The sequence below is a fragment of the Triticum dicoccoides genome, chromosome 3B (genome assembly GCF_002162155.2).
Source record: "Triticum dicoccoides isolate Atlit2015 ecotype Zavitan chromosome 3B, WEW_v2.0, whole genome shotgun sequence".
Classification (NCBI taxonomy): Eukaryota; Viridiplantae; Streptophyta; class Magnoliopsida; order Poales; family Poaceae; genus Triticum; species Triticum dicoccoides.
Window position 1 is genome coordinate 440010816 of NC_041385.1, and position 16995 is coordinate 440027810.

At 48.7% G+C, this 16995-nt stretch overlaps 1 protein-coding gene across 1 annotated transcript in view; it reads left to right on the plus strand.

The window, feature by feature from the left end:
- Positions 1-1013, plus strand: part of LOC119276408 (phospholipase A1-II 1) — a 4722-nt gene extending 3709 nt beyond the window's left edge. The window contains exon 3 of the mRNA XM_037557459.1: positions 130-1013. Coding sequence (XP_037413356.1) covers positions 130-714 — 585 coding nt within the window. The 3' untranslated portion in view covers positions 715-1013. The remainder of the gene's footprint in view (positions 1-129) is intronic.
- The last annotated feature ends 15982 nt before the right edge of the window (positions 1014-16995 follow it).

The window sequence follows — 16995 nt, forward strand, 5'->3', positions numbered from 1 at the left end:
TGTTGAATTGTGTAGTCCTTGCATGCATCCCTGCCTCTTACTAGTCATGCATATTTGACGTGGCTTTTTAGTTTTGCTCATCATGGGGAAATGATCCTTCGGTCAAACTAATTAACAAGCTTGCATCAGGTGTTGGATGAAGTTGAAAGGCTGCAAGATCTGTACAAGCAAGAGGAGACCAGCATCACCATAACAGGTCACAGCCTTGGGGCCGCTCTTGCAACCATTAGTGCTACCGACATTGTCTCCAACGGCTACAACAAGACCTGCCCAGTCTCGGCCTTCGTGTTTGGTAGCCCCAGAGTGGGCAACTCCGACTTCCAGAAAGCATTTGACAGTGCAGAAGATCTGAGGTTGCTCCGTGTCCGGAACTCCCCTGACGTGGTCCCAAACTGGCCAAAGCTGGGATACAGCGACGCCGGCACGGAGCTCATGATCGACACAGGGGAATCACCCTACATCAAGAGCCCTGGGAACCCCTTAACATGGCATGATATGGAGTGTTACATGCATGGGGTTGCCGGGACGCAGGGGAGCAACGGAGGGTTTGAGTTGGAGGTTGATCGGGACATAGCGTTGGTGAATAAACACGAAGATGCACTGAAGAAGGAGTATTCGATTCCACCGTCTTGGTGGGTGGTTCAGAACAAAGGTATGGTGAAAGGCAAGGATGGTCGGTGGCATCTGGCCGACCATGAGGATGATGATGACTGATCCTTTTACGTGATGCAATTCAGTGCGACAGCTGGGCAACAAGTTGCAACCAACGAGCTTTCCTTTAGAACATGGGAAATATTCTGCATGTCTTCTTTAAACTGTTTGAGAGTAAAGAAATGCATCCTGTTATGTTCCAGCTCATATTTTTCAGTGAAGTGTTATTTGCTTTCGAGACCAGTGAGTTTAGAGAACTCTGATCGATCTTGCCGTAATAAAGTCTTAAATTTGTTTAGCTGTGCCTGTATGACATTTCCCCGCATGAACAATGTTGAGGAACTTGTGTGCTTGTGCATTATTTGATTATTTCCTAATAACAAGTAACATGCACATAGTCGCATGTTAGGTGGGTCATGCGGCGAGTAGTTAGCGTGTGAGAAACTGGGTGGAGTTGGGGTTATGTAACTTTTGTAACCGCCAACGTGGAGGGGCTTCTTTGGCTTCTTTTCCCATCCTCCTCTTTAATACATAGTATGCACACTCGTGTGTATTCGAGAAAAAAAATTCCCAGTATCAAAGGTGTTTTACTCATTATTTGATAATCCACTAGATAATTATTGCCCGTGCGTTGCAACGAGGCCACAAATATTTTGTACATAATCACCGTGATTTATCCGTCATTTTAGTATGAATGAATATGTCCGAAAATGGACTTAGCTGCCAACTAAATCAGTACTTATTGATTTACCAAAGTAAATTTGGTCACCCAATAAGTGAGGGGTAGCGCTAGGGATCAGAGTACTGATCCCTTGCTCTTATCAGACTAGTTCAAGACCGTAGGATAGAAGCACAGTAGCCGTCCGATCTTCTAGCATGGCCCGCACATGATTTGCTGAATTGATTCGTTGTAAGTGATTGCTTCCTGTAACTGCTTCCACTAAACACGCCGGCTACATTCGCCAGCTCCTTCCTTTGCTTCCTCCTAGTAATTGACTGCTTCCCATAAATCACGCTACTAATTGACTGCTTCCTGTAACAACTGCATCGGAATTCGGCTAGTTGAAAATTGCTTCCCATAAATCACGCTAAATATCTTTTGTTATCATATTTTTGGTAAGTTGTAATTTGCTTCCAAATAACAATATAAGAAAATAATTATTATTAGAGATGCATTTTTGTGCAGCCCAACACTTTTAGGGCATGGAAGCATTATTCTTTATCGTACAACATGCTTTTAAGGTGTGACCGAAGCATATTTTTTATCATATAATAGAAGTATTTTTGTACTCACGGAAGCCTTATTTCGATGCTATGGTAGCATTTTGACGATTTCAGTGTAGCATAAACAGTGTCCGCGTTTGACGGAAACATTTACCAGAAGCAAAACAAGGATACAAACTGGGCAAATGGTTATTCGATATATAAACAAGGCACGGTAAAGATATATTGTTCAACACAAGCATTTCATGTAGTCTATGTTTTTAAGAGTTTGGAAAAGAAATCTTGTTGCAAAGGAATCAATCTTTTTTCTATAACGGGAATATTTGCTTGGCAAAGAAATCATGTGGAAGCATAGTAAGAATGATCAAGTATTCAAACAAACTAATCCAGCATAACGAAAAATCGTACTATTTTTTTACATCAAAAGTTGAATCGTATTGCAACCATACTATTTTCACTTTTTCATAGTCGTCGTAGCAGCAGCTGCTCAACAAGCTGGTCATGGACACTATCAGCGCGCGCCATGAGTTCTCTGTCATTCATGGTACAGTCGACAACTTAGAGCAGCTCATGGAACACTCATCATCATAGCCATCATGCAATGAAGAAGCACAGCTGGAAACGGTTGAAGCAAAGTGTCTGTACAATAGAAGCATTTGGTGAGAAGGAACGAAGCACACACTGATATTGGTTGATACTACTATTTAGTAAAAAAAGCAAAATGTTTGTACAATAAATTTCACTAACGGAAGCAACACTAGCATGTGGTTGAAGCACACAGTTGCGGTGGTTGAAGCATACAGTAGTGTCTAGTGTTGCTAATGGTGGAAATGAGTGTACAATAAAAGAAGCACACACTTACAATGGTTGAAGCGAAAATTCATGAACATAGAAACATATGTCAAAATAACAGTATGAAGCATGACCGATAGGAAGCAATTGCTTCCTTTTATCACAACAAATATTCGACACACAAGAAGTGTAAATTTTAAGTGGTAGCACGGTTGGATTAAGAAAGTTGTGCTCCGCCAATAAAATAAGAATATAAATCAGTTACCTAACATGAACATAGGCTGATGTGAATATAACAAGAAACATGAATAGAAGTGAACTATTTCCAGGAAAAGAAACCAATTTTGCAAGCTGACTGTGGACTGTTGCCGCAAGAAATCTGAGCTAAAGAAACACATATACATTACTAATGAAGCATGAATATTTATAAGCATCAGTGTCATAATATCTCTACATAAGACAAGAGTATAAAGAATAGTTTTTTTTTTTGAAACGGAGAGTATAAAGAATAGTAGCATGGTTGAAATATCGTGATCGCTATGCAACGTGGATACTTGAAGCATCATATGCATCTCAGCATAACTTTACATAGTGGAAGCACTTTGTTTCTTAAATGCGAAGCACACAATTCTGAAATTGGAAATTACCAATGCTTGTTAAGAATGTGCGAGTGCACAATTTTGTGATCAGAACAGCAATTACATCAAAACTAATACAGTCCAGTTGATTACTACGGTCACACAAAATTCAATGAAAGAACACGAGGCATGGACACAGATCATGTTGACTTTATACAGTCCAGTGGGTGTCAGGATGGGAATGGGCCGGGTCGGCCCGCCGGGTCACTGACCCGGCCCGAAAAATTGAGGCCAATGGGCCGTGTGAATTGGCCTCGAACCCATAGTTGGGTCAATGGAGCCGGCACCGACTGATCCAATGGGTCAGCAGGGTCGACCCACCTACGAGGCCTAGTACGGCTGGTTATGCCACATATGTTACTCGTGGTCTCGCCGTCCAGCACACCACTGTTAGGAATACTCTTCACCGGGATGTGTTCCTGGTCGATGCGTGAGCTAGCCTGTTTATTTGTTTTGAAGTTGATGCGTGAGCTAGCTAGTTACTCGGGCATGCATGTATTTTGTTGCGGTGGAGTCAGTTTTTTTTTGGCATGGTAATACGTGTCTCATTTATATAGAATAAAGATCAAATTACAAGGCACGTAAAATACCAGTGCCTGTCCCTTTCCTTCGACACCACCGAAGCGGCCACCAAAGGGTAAAAAGACAGATCACCTCTTCATCCAAGCTCGACGCGGCTCCATCGCTGATCAGCAGTTTTACGGACCTCCAAAGTAGTTTGCCAAAAGCAAAACCATAGCCGTTGAAAGAATCAGACCGGGGCAACATGTCCCCGGACACGCCATCGAACTTCAGAACTGACACCCTCGCATGACGACGACGTCGGAGAAGGAAACCAGAACTGCCCGCCTTCGACCACAGACCCAACACAAGATACTCCATCTTCCAGCTGTCACTTGCGTAGACAACCGCCTGCGCGTACTCCTGAACGACAAAACCTCCCTGCTCCACCATGACGTCGGAGACAACGCCACAGCAACGGGGACAAAGCAGAAGGAGAGACACACCTGATGGAGTTGCCGCCGCCGCCTCGTCAACACCATCCATGAACCCTAACGCTGTCGATCTGAGGGATCGACAGAGACACGATGCCATCAACTCCGAGACGCCGCCATGAAGGACACCGCCGGTGTGGGAGTGGGGTTGAGGCAGATTTATTCGTCCGGGCGCCGCTCTCACCACCCAACGACGCACCACGACCTACAAATCCAAAACCTAACTACAGAGCGGAGGAACGGGGTCCCCCTCCCTCCGGCCGCCGGAGCAGCAGTCGAAGGGAGAGGGGGCCAGCGCACCGGCCGGTGGAGATCGGAGGAAAAAGCGCCTCGCCCTAGTCGCCTGGTGGCGGCGGCGGCTAGGGTAGGAAAACGTCTCGCACCCTTTCGTTGCGGTGGAGTCAGTTACTCTCTCCGTTCAGAATTACTTGTCACAGAAATGAATGTATCTACAACTAAAATACATCTAGATACATTCATTTTTTGAACGAGTAATTCTGAACTGAGGGAGTAGTTCGTTAGCGTAAGTGTCCGCGGGCGTAGTTAGCTAATTCCTTTGAACGTGGAACGTCCATGCATGTAAGATCACAGCGCGCGTCCTGCGCAGACGCAGCCGGGCCAAGCGGATCACAGCGCGCGCAACAGGCGAGTGTGAGCACGGCGTTGCACGTATGCATGTATCCGTAGTTGCAACATACTGATTACCTTTTTTTAGTTGAACATATTTGATTACCTGCTGTACTAGATAAGAGCATCTCCAACAGCCGCGCAATGCGCCGCGGGCTAAAAACTCATTTACCGCGCGCCGTTTGTCTTTGCAAAATACCAGCGTCTGTCCCTTTCCTTCGACACCACCGAAGCGGCCACCAAAGAGTAAAAAGACAGATCACCTCTTCGTCCAAACTCAACGCGGCTCCATCGCTGATCAGCAGCTTTACGGACCTCCAAAGTAGTTTGCCAAAAGCAAAACCATAGCCGTTGAAAGAATCAGACCGTGGCAACATGTCCCCGGACACGCCATCAAACTTCAGAACTGACACCCTCGCATGACGACGACGTCGGAGAAGGAAACCAGAACTGCCCACCTTCGACCACAGACCCAACACAAGATACTCCATCTTCCAGCTGTCACTTGCATAGACAACCGCCTGCGCGTACTCCTGAACGACAAAACCTCCCTGCTCCACCATGACGTCGGAGACAACGCCACAGCAACGGGGACAGAGCAGAAGGAGAGACACACCTGATGGAGTTGCCGCCGCCGCCTCGTCAACACCATCCATGAACCCTAACGCTGTCGATCTAAGGGATCGACAGAGACACGATGCCATCAACTCCGAGACGCCGTCATGAAGGACACCGCCGGTGTGTGAGTGGGGTTGAGGCAGATTTATTCGTCCGGGCGCCGCTCTCACCACCCCAACGACGCACCACGACCTACAAATCCAAAACCTAACTACAGAGCGGAGGAACGGGGTCCCCCTCCCTCCGGCCGCCGGAGCAGCAGTCGAAGGGAGAGGGGGCCAGCGCACCGGCCGGTGGAGATCGGAGGAAAAAGTGCCTCGCCCTAGTCGCCTGGTGGCGGCGGCGGCTAGGGTAGGAAAACGTCTCACACCCTTTCGTTGCGGTGGAGTCAGTTACTCCCTCCGTTCAGAATTACTTGTCACAGAAATGAATGTATCTACAACTAAAATACATCTAGATACATTCATTTTTTGGACGAGTAATTCTGAACTGAGGGAGTAGTTCGTTAGCGTAAGTGTCCGCGGGCGTAGCTAGCTAATTCCTTTGAACGTGGAACGTCCATGCATGTAAATTGAGCGCACGCGTAGCTCCAGCGACGGCGCAAAAAGGCAGCAGCGCGCTATACATTGCGTACATTTTTTTAATAAAACTAAAATAAAATTCATAGATAAAAAAACGATACATAGATATTTTACGTAGTTCCATAGCATAGATAGATAAAACTACTAGATAGTTCAACTACAACCTACTCCCAGTCGTCGTCGCCATCATCATCATCGCTATCCTCGCTGGTCTTGTTCGAGGTATCGAGCCATATGTCCGTCCAATGATCATCGTCAGACATTAAGATCGTCTACCCACCATTCTCAACGATTTCGCACTGCGATATCGCCAGGGCCTTCCGCCGACGCGTGTCCAACCGCTGGTCGTGACGCCTTTGCGTCTCCTCCTCGCGGCGCCTTGCCCAGTAGGTTTGCTCGTAGGTGACGTCCTCCGGATGGCACCGGCGCCACTCCGCCATGACCCGCTCGTCCTCCTGGGCGACGAGGAGGCGGCGCTGCCGCTCGGCGTGCTCCGCACGGTCTTCTGTCGTCTTAAGACGAGGCGGCGGGGCACGGTCCAGCGCCTGCTGGAGCGTGTAGACATCCTGGAAGTTCATCTACGTGCGCGGCCTGCCTAGGCGCCACGCCGCCGCGTCGTACGCGCGGGCGGCCTCGCGCGCCGTCCCGAAGGTGCCGAGGCCGAGCCGAAGTTCGCCAGACCGTATCTCGGAGTAGAAACCGCCGTTGGGGCGCTGGCGGACGCCGCGGTAGCCCGACGCTCCTCGGCGGCGTGGCGGCATGGTGGCACGTCGGTGGCGGGGCGCTGGAGCGGTGGGGGCACGCGCGACAGAGGAAGCAACGAGGAAGCGGTGGAGGCGCGTGGCAGCGGAAGAGAAAGAGAAGTGTGTGGAATAGGCGCGTGGCGAGCGCCGCGATTTAAAGGCACGCTGGAAGCGGTGCGCCAAAAATAGGGCGCGAGCTGCCGCCTTTTCCCGCCTGCGCGAGTTTACCGCCACCGCTGGAGCGCGTCGAAACGTCCCGAGCGCACAAAAAACTCGGTTTACTCCGCGCGCGCGCCTTTTGGAGCGGCTGTTGGAGATGCTCTAACAACTGGAATTTGGGTCGACCCGAGATCCCCATTGGACCAGCAAGGCCATGGACATTTTAGAAATGGGTCGACCCGTGGCCTCATAAATTGGCCTTGAGAAAATTAGGGCCAGGTCCAAGGCCAGGGCCGGGTCGGCCCGTTCCCATCTCGAAGTGGGTGTCAACACCGATTCAGCCGATGATTACCTGGCGAAGGATGAACTGCAGATGAGGATTGGGGGATCGATCCCCTACTGCTGGGATTGCGTACCTGAGATGTCATCGGGGATCGCACAGGTGGAGAGACGTTGTAGCGGCGAGGAGCAGGGGAACGGAACTGCCCGGCGAGGTGGCTGTGCTGCTCGATGACGAGGAGAGGAGGCAGGTCGTGCGAGGTGGGGGTGGGGGGTGGGGGATCTAGCGAGGCTAGCTCGGGGTGGTGTGTCCGAGGTGGGGGCGACTGATTAGGCAGAGGTTAGGTGCGGGGATTGCGGGTGGTTAGCTTTGGCCGACGGGATATTTTTTTCATATGACGCAAAATCTGTGAGCGTGAGATTGAAATTGAATCGACGGCGGTGAACAGGCCAGACGATGGCTTTCTATCATACTACAGATGGCAAGCATTTCCCATGAGTGAGGTGGTTTTCAAGTGAAACCGTCGGAAAAAATTGGCAAAACCGAAAACGGCGGTGGGTGAGGAGGGAGGGCGAAAGGAATGAATGTTTTAGGAGAGATTAATGCACGGGGTCTTACCCACGTGACTTAACTCCACATGACGGGTCTTCGTCAAAAAGCTAATCTCATAAGTTAATTTCTCCAATACTAGAAATTCTTCAAAGAAAATAAATAATGTTTGCAAGGTAATTTTTCTCAACTTTGAATAAACCATTGGTATCAGACCCATCTTATGATGTCTTGTTCCTTGTATCAAATCTTGGGGTAAAGAGATAGAAAAACTTGGACCATTGTCCTTATTGAAAGAAAACAACAACCATGCCCAGCTCTGTTCCATAGTGCATCTCCAAAGAAAACACAAAACAAAGCCACCAAACCCACTTGGAAACAGTTCAAAGTATTCCTAAAAAAGTTCAAAGTAGAAAAACCCTGTAGGATACGCTAAGATTTGTTTCTTAATCACCCAGTAAATACACCATTTATCTCTCCGGTCCACTTGGCTTCTCCGTCCCTGGTCCATATCTCTCGTGTTGCATTTCTTTCTTCACCTTCGTCGTTCTAATATTGCCACCGCTTGCACATGACACGAACAATCAGTTTGATAGGCCACCGTACCTTGTCCTCCAATCGCAGGCGCTAAGGAAGGTTACAAAATCAAAGGTGATGTTGTGCTCACTACAGGAATCAGCTACTTTGCCATCTGCCATGGCAGACGGCAAAGGCAAGGACGACGGACGGCAAAGGCCTTTGCCGTCTGCCGCGGACGGCAAAAGACTCCGACAAAGATTAGATCGGCAAAGAGCTACTTTGCCGTCTGCTTTCTGAGGCTGACGGCAAAGGGTCCTTTGCCATCAACAGCGGACGACAAAGAAAGCAGACGGCAATAAATACGTTGTTAGTCCGTTAGATGGCTAACGACAACCTTTGTCGTCCGCTGCCGACGGCAAAAATTATCTGGCCTTTGTCGTCCGCCAAATGACGTCAGGTGGACGTCACTGCACGACAGGCCTTTGTCGTCCGCCGCTGTAGGCAAATTTGGCTATTCTTTGCCGTCTGCCACTGTAGGCAAAGCCTTTGCCATCCGCCGCTGTAGGCAAACTGACCAAATGGGTCAGCCCCCAGGAGGCACAGGTGGCCGCCGTGTGGCTTCTTTGCCGTCCGCGGCTGTTGGCAAAGGTGCCTTTGCCGTCCGCGGCTGTCGGCAAAGGTGGCTTTGCCATCAGTGGCTGACGGCAAAGATCCTGCATTGCCTCTTTTTTCTGTTTTTTAATCCAAGAATTTTTTAATCCAACAATTTTCACATCAAATATATATATATATATATATATATATATATATATATATATATATATTTCACAGGGCTATTTAACAGCAAACATATGACATATCCAGCACATAAGTTTCATCATACATACATATATAGTTCCATCTATTCATACATAGCAAGTTGCACATACACATTGTTCCATCAATACATATTACAATGCAAAGTTTCATCAAGATAGAAAGTTCCATCATAGCAAGCTAGTAGAATACTTGAAGAGAATGAAAGAAAAAACAAGCACTCCATCATAGCAAGCTAGCTTCCGTGAAGTGGCTGAAATCTGCAAAATGGCAAATAAGAAAGTTAGAAAAAGGTGACTAGAAGAAGACTAGAACAAGAAGTATATGCCATTTATGAGCTAACTTAGGTGAAATGGATCATATATGAGCTAACTAAGTTGAAATGGATCATTTATGAGCTAACTAAGGTGAAATGGATCATTTATGAGCTAACTTAGGTGAAATGGATCGTTTATGAGCTAACTTAGGTGAAATGGATCATTTATGAGCTAACTTAGTTGAAATTGATCATTTATGAGCTAACTAAGGTGAAATGGATCATTTATGAGCTAACTTAGGTGAAATGAATCGTTTATGAGCTAACTTAGGTGAAATGGATCATTTATGAGCTAATTTAGGTGAAATGGATTGTTTTTTAGCTAACTTAGGTGAAATGAATCATTTATGAGCTAAGTTAGTTGAAATGGATCGTTTATGAGCTAACTTAGGTGAAATGGATCATTTATGAGCTAATTTAGGTGAAATAGATCGTTTTGAGCTAACTTCGGTGAAATGGATCATTTATGAGCTAACTTAGTTGAAATGGATCGTTTATGAGCTAACTTAGTAAAAAGCATCATCTTAGAGCTAACCTAGGCGTGATGGGTCATTTTGGAGCTAACCTAGGTAAGATGGGTCATTTTGGAGCTAACCTAGGTGAAATGGATCGTTTTTGAGCTAACTTAGGTGAAATGGATCGTTTATGAGCTAACCTAGGTGAAATGGATCGTTTATGAGCTAACTTAGGTAAAAAGCATCATTTTAGAGCTAACCTAGGTGTGATGGGTCATTTTGGAGCTAACCTAGGTAAAATGGATCGTTTGTGAGCTAACTTAGGTGAAATGGATCATTTATGAGCTAATCTAGGTAAAATGGATCATTTCAGAGCCAACTTGGGTAAAATGCATCATTTTAGAGCTAACCTAGGTAAGATGGGTCATTTTGGAGCTAACCTAGGTAAAATGGATCATTTTAGAGCTAACGTAGGTAAAATGGATCATTTAGGAGCTAATCTAGGTAAAATGGGTCATTTTAGAGCTAACTTGGGTAAAATGGATCATTTATAAGCTAACTAAGGTAAAATGGGTCATTTTAGTGCTAACTTAGGTAAAATGGATAGTTTATGAGCTAACTAAGCTAATTATGCCATTTTTGACATAAGTAAGCTAAGTACAGTCGTTTTAGAGCTAACTAGGTAAAATGGATGGTTTGGAGGTCAGTAAGCTTATTAAGTCATTTTGGAGGAAAAGAAGCTAACTCTAGGTTATTATGGTAAGCATATTGGAGGAAATAAAGCTAAGTCTAGGTCTTTATGCATTTGTTAAGCAAAACACTAGAGAAACTTACCGTGATCATGGAGGTGTAGGAGCGGGCTGGCTCATGCCGGTAGCTGGAGAAGGATCGTGCGATGCTTGTCTGGAGTTACGCTGCACCAAAGATCATTTCCAATGTCTCGTTAGCATGATGACACTCAAATGTTAAGACTAGCAAGTAATGTCCATTCAAATTAAACTCATCGTGGTCCGAGGAGCAATCACTGGCATCGGCGAAGCGGTCTGACCGGACTTCTCGCACACAAACTACACATTTGGTTTTGACAACTCGGTCATACTAGTTAGTAATGAGACAAACACTACATGAATGTTTTGGCTAATCTGCAGAAGAAACTTACCACAAGGAGCTCGTACATGGCCCTTGCCTGCATGTCATTCCGTGCCCTCTCCTCCTCCAACATCTTTGTCGTCCTCTCCTCCAACTCCCGCTGCCTCTCCGCCGCCTCCGCCAGAAGTTTCTCCGTTCTATCTCTCTCACTTTGTATAGCAGCCTGCAACACCACTCCTTGTTACCATTTGTAATCATTAATGGAAGCGCACACAATGTAATGGAGAAAGATAGCTGAGTATGTATAACTAACCTTGAAGGCGAGTTGGACTGGCCGTTCACGAGGCCTTATCTCAGGAGTGGAGCTCGACTGGCGCGCCTTGATCTCCGAGAGAGTGCTAGGACAACGGATAAGTCCATCTCCCATGGCTATGGAGCCATGGGACCTCCCGCCACCAGATATCATCAGCAGCTCTGTATCAATGGGACCCTGGCTCGGGTTAAAGTCCTCCCCTTTTCTCGCCTTCCCCTGATCTCTATATTTCACGAGCTTGTCGTGGGAGGAGATGTTGGTGAAGTTCTTTGGATCATCGAGGTCAGACGGAGAGAATGCCTTGACTTTCTTGTAAGAGGCAATGTGGGCCATGGCATACAGGTCGTACACCTCTTGCACCTTATCTTCCTTGTTGTAGTGTGCCTGAAAGAGAGAAACAAAGTAAATTAGTAATTAAAGGGCTAAAGCTAGCATGATGAATGAATTGCATGAATCATGAAGCAAACCACATACCCAGTTCCGTCCGAACTAATATAAGTTGGAGATGCCTTGATGGTGTGGCACACCTTCCATTTGGGCATGTTTGTCCTTGGCCTCGTTGTGGAGGGCTAGCCATTCTTTTGAGCACCACTCATTGACCAACACCTCCCAACAATCCATCCGATCCGCACACCATCTTGGAGGGGCCTAAGTTAGCAAATAGAAACTTGAGCGCTACGGCTATGAATTACTAAATGAAGGAAGTAAGTACAAGCCCTTAAGAATTACCTTCATGTACTCCTCCTTACTCAAGAACTTCTCGTGGCACGCCGTCTTGGTCTTCTTGATACCACGCAAGGAACATCAACTGCATACCTATCGGGGAACATCAACTGCATTTCACCCACAAGATAATTTCCCTCATAGCTGGCCTTCCAAGATTGAACCATGCCTTTGGCTTCGTCCAGTTCTGCTTTCCTTTCGGTTCTTTCATGTTTTGTAACGGCCTATCACATAGCGCCTCCAAATCGACTCTAGCCTATTATCCTTTGACTTCCCATCTATGCCGAACAATGTACCAAAAAGTTCCTCGGCGATATTCTTCTCAGTGTGCATCACATCGATGTTGTGTGGGCAAAGGAGGTCTTTGAAGTAAGGCAGATCCCATAAGCATGTCTTGTGAGTCCAGACGTGCTTAGAATTATACCCCTTGAAGTACCCTGGACGCTCTGGATCTGGCTCCAGAGTGTTTAACTGATCTAGGGTCTGTTGGCCTGTTAACGCAGGTGGTGCAGAGTTTTTGACAACTCTACCACTGATGAAGTTCTTCTTGTCTTTCCTGAACTTATGGCGAGGATCCAGGAACTGTCTATGCATGTTGAAGCAAGAAAACTTGCGACCGGCCTGAAGCCAATGAAACTCAAGAGCTCCCTTGCATGTGGGGCACGGGAACCTTCCATGCACACACCAGCCAACGAATAGTGCATACGCCGGCAAGTCATGCGTCGAGTACATGTACCAGACACGTATTATGAAGTTTCATTTGCTATAGGTGTCGTATGTCTTGAACCCATTATCCCAGGCTTCTTGCAATTCGTCCTTAAGCGGCTGCATGTACACATTCATATTTTCCCCCGGATAGTTGGGCCCTGGAATTATCAACGTCAGGAAAATGTTCTTTCTTTGCATAATCTGTCCAGGGGGAGATTGAGTGGAAAGACAAATATGGGCCAACAATTGTATTGGACTGCCGTCATACCAAACACACTGAACCCATTCGTGCTGATGCCGACTCGAGGATGCCTCGGATCTGTTGTCATGGTTCTAAGTCTGACAGTAGTGTAGGAGGGGTACTAATGGAGAGGCAAGATCCTAGCTATGGAGTAGTTGTATACGCAAGAGATTTACGAGTTCAGGCCCTTCTCGAAGGAAGTAACAGCCCTACGTCTCGGAGCCCGGAGGCGGTCGACTGGATTATATGCGTATGAGTTACAGGGGTGCGGACCCTTTACACTGAGAAGGGGGTGGCTTATATAGAGTCCGCCCCTCCGGCCCTCAGTTATGCAGGTTTTAAGATACATTAAGATTGGGCGTTACTGGTAACGCTACACATAAAGTGCTATGATGACCATAAAAGCTACTTAATGACCGACCGTTTGTGCGCAGAGTGACTTTAGATCTCCTGGGCGTCGAGTGGTTGGCTTCATGGTCGAGTGTCTTCGAGTCTGTCGAGTGGAACACTTCTGAGTCAATTGACAGGTAATTTCTTCTAGAGATGTCCTTGGGTAGGGTAGTTTGGACAGGTCCATGAGCCTACCCTAGGTACATAGCTTCATCATTAGCTCCGAATGGATCGAGGTTTGAGTGCGGAAGGAGTTGAGAACTCTTCCGACCCATTTCTCGTGCTATGAGTATGTCTTGTTCTGGATCAATGAACTTTAGGTGACGGCACCAACTTCTTTTTCAGTCGCCTTGATCCATTCTTTGTATCCGTTGAGTGAAGTTTTTACTTGAAGAACTCCGAGCGACAGAGCGGAGGAGATCTTTCGTCTGACGAGTTGTTCTGCAACCCGCGGATTTTGTGGGATTCAAATTTTTGGAAGCGCGCGGGGCGGAGCAAGGCCGCAGTAATCAGATGGGATAAGGCAGGGCCGCCTCGATCTCCGCATCACGTTTTTTGCCACGTATCGCGCGCGCGACTGTTGCGGGATTTGACAGGATCGTCCGGGTCCACATGTCAGTCACTCGGAAGCAACCTCATATAAGGCGCCGGACGGGGTTTTTTGAACAGTGCGTTCTCATTTCCTCCTCTCTTCTCCAGACTTATCCGCCGTGTTTGCTTCCGCCTCAGCGCCGCTGCCCCGTGCGCGTCCCGCCGGCTAAGATGGTGACAGAGAAGACGGCGGCCCTGGAGCGGGCGAAGAAAGCGACGGCGAAGGCGAAGGGAAGGGAGACCAGTCGGGGCAGATCTTCATCGAGGACCGGCCTGCCTCCGGGCTGGATCCAGGGCGACTGGATCCGCTCGACGATTAGTCAAGCAGATCTTGACGACCTGGCCGACGGAGGACTGATCCCCCATGGATCGGCGCAGCTCCCGGGGAAGGAGTTTGAGCCGCAACCTCAGGAGGGTGAGTGCGTTCTCTTGGCCACCCATGTCGACCATGGGTTTTCTTTGCCGCCTCACCCTTTCTTTCAGGGATTTCTGAATTTCTTTGGGGCGCAACTCCACCACTTCACACCCAACTCCATCGTGTACCTCACTGCTTTCGTGTCTTTGTGCGAGAATTTCTTGGGTTGCTGGCCTCATTGGGGGCTTTTCAAGCACATCTTCACCTGTTGCTCCCAGACGGTGAAAAAGGCCAATCCGAGTGACGAGAGAACACAAGTGATTCAGATGTGTGGGGGTCTTGGGGTTCAGCTGAGAGTAAAAAGCTCCTTTCCGACCATGATCTTACCCGACATGGTCCGTGGATGGCAGTCGACCTGGTTCTACTGCAAAGACCAGCCGACGCCAGGGCAGTCGACTGGGCTCCCTCCTTTTTCCATCGAACGAGTGAGGAAGCCTTCCTCTTTGAAGGTGGTCCCGGAAGAGAAGGCGCAGGTTAAGGTGCTGGTCGAGCGTGTCGTGCAGCTTAACCGTGACGGGGTGACTGGCATGGACCTCTTGGAGGTCTTCCTCTGACGACGCATCCAGCCGCTTCAAGCTCGAGACCATCCGATGTGGTTGTATTCTGGCACTGAGGACACCACTCGGATCCACCCAGAGGAGATTGATGATGCCACGCTGGAGCGGTGGGATTCGAATTTTGGGAAGCGCGTGAGGTGGAGCGAGGCCGCGGTAATCGTGTGGGATAAGGTAGGGCCGCCTCGATCTCCGCGTCACCTTTTTCGCCATGTATCGCGCGTGCGACTATTGTGGGATTTGACAGGATTGTCCGGGTCCACATGTCAGTCACTCAGAAGCAACCTCATATAAGGCGCCGGACAGGGGTTTTTGAACAGTGCGTTCTCATTTCCTCCTCTCTTCTCTAGACTTATCCGCCGCATTTGCTTCTGCCTCAGTGTCGCTGCCCCGTGCACGTCCCGCCGGCGACGATGGTGAAAGAGAAGACGGCGGCCCTGGAGCGGGCAAAGAAAGCGACGACAAAGACGAAGGGAAGGGCGACCAGTCGGGGCAGATCTTCATCGAGGACCGGCCTGCCGCCGGGCTGGATCTAGGGCGACTGGATCCGCTCGACGATTAGTCAAGCAGATCTTGACGACCTGGCCGACGGAGGACTGATCCCCCATGGATCGGCGCGGCTCCCGGGGAAGGAGTCTAAGCCGCAACCTCAGGAGGGTGAGTGTGTTCTCTTGGCCACCCATGTCGACCGTGGGTTTTCTTTGCCGCCTCACCCTTTCTTTTGGGGATTTCTGAATTTCTTTGGGGCACAACTCCACCACTTCACACCCAACACCATCATGTACGTCGCTGCTTTCGTGTCTTTGTGCGAGAATTTCTTGGGTTGCCGGCCTCATTGGGGGCTTTTCAAGCACATCTTCACCTCTCACTCCCAGACGGTGAAAAAGGCCAATCCGAGTGACGAGAGAACACAAGTGATTCAGATGTGTGGGGGTCTTGTGGTTCAGCTGAGAGGAAAAAGCTCCTTTCCGACCATGATCTTACCCAACTCGGTCCGTGGATGGCAGTCGACCTGGTTCTACTGCAAAGACCAGCCGACGCCAGGGCAGTCGACTGGGCTCCCTCCTTTTTCCATGGAACGAGTGAGGAAGCCTTCCTCTTTGAAGGTGGTCCCAGAAGAGAAGGCGCGGGTTAAGGTGCTGGTCGAGTGTGTCGTGCAGCTTATCCGTGACGGGGTGACTGGCATGGACCTCTTGGAGGTCTTCCTCTGACGACGCATCCAGCCGCTTCAAGCTCAAGACCATTCGATGTGGTTGTATTCTGGCACTGAGGACACCACTCGGATCCACCCGGAGGAGATTGACGATGCCACGCTGGAGCGGTGGCTGGCGAACATCACAGGGAACAAAGACAACCCTCGAGGAGCCAGGAGGATTCCTCCACTCGACCAATCATACGAAGTAGACAAGGTCCAATTCTGCATTTCTGACTGTGATTCTGCTTTCTCCATTCTGTTTGCTTACAATCAGTCGGCTGACTTTTGTCTTGTTTGTTGTCTTCTAGGCCACGACTGAGATGTACTCGACGCCCAACGGGGCGCAAGAACAGGCCGAGGAGGGAGAGGCGAGCGGAGGTGAAAGTGAGGAGTGGCAATCTGATGGTGAGGGGGAAGAGGATGACGACGGATCCAGCGAAGAGGAGGAGGAGGAGGAAGTCGATCCTCCTCGTACGGAAAGGCGATCCAAGCTCATCCACGACCCCACGAGCGAGCGTGGCAAAGCGATTGCGCCCGTTGGGCAATCATCAAAGCGCCCTCGGGCGGCTTCTCCGGCGCCGACTGAGAAAGCGCCGAAGCATCCACGAGCGGCGCCATCAAAGCCGCCGAAGGCCTTGCCCAAGATGAGAATGGCCATTCCCACTATCTCCGGGTAACAACAGAACTTGTGTTTTCTTGTTTAGCACGGACGAACTCTTGGTCGACTCATCGACTAACCGACTGGTTTCTGAAATCTGCAGTGCTGCTACCTCCGAGACCTCCGCCAAGAATGACGACCAGGAAATGGAAGAC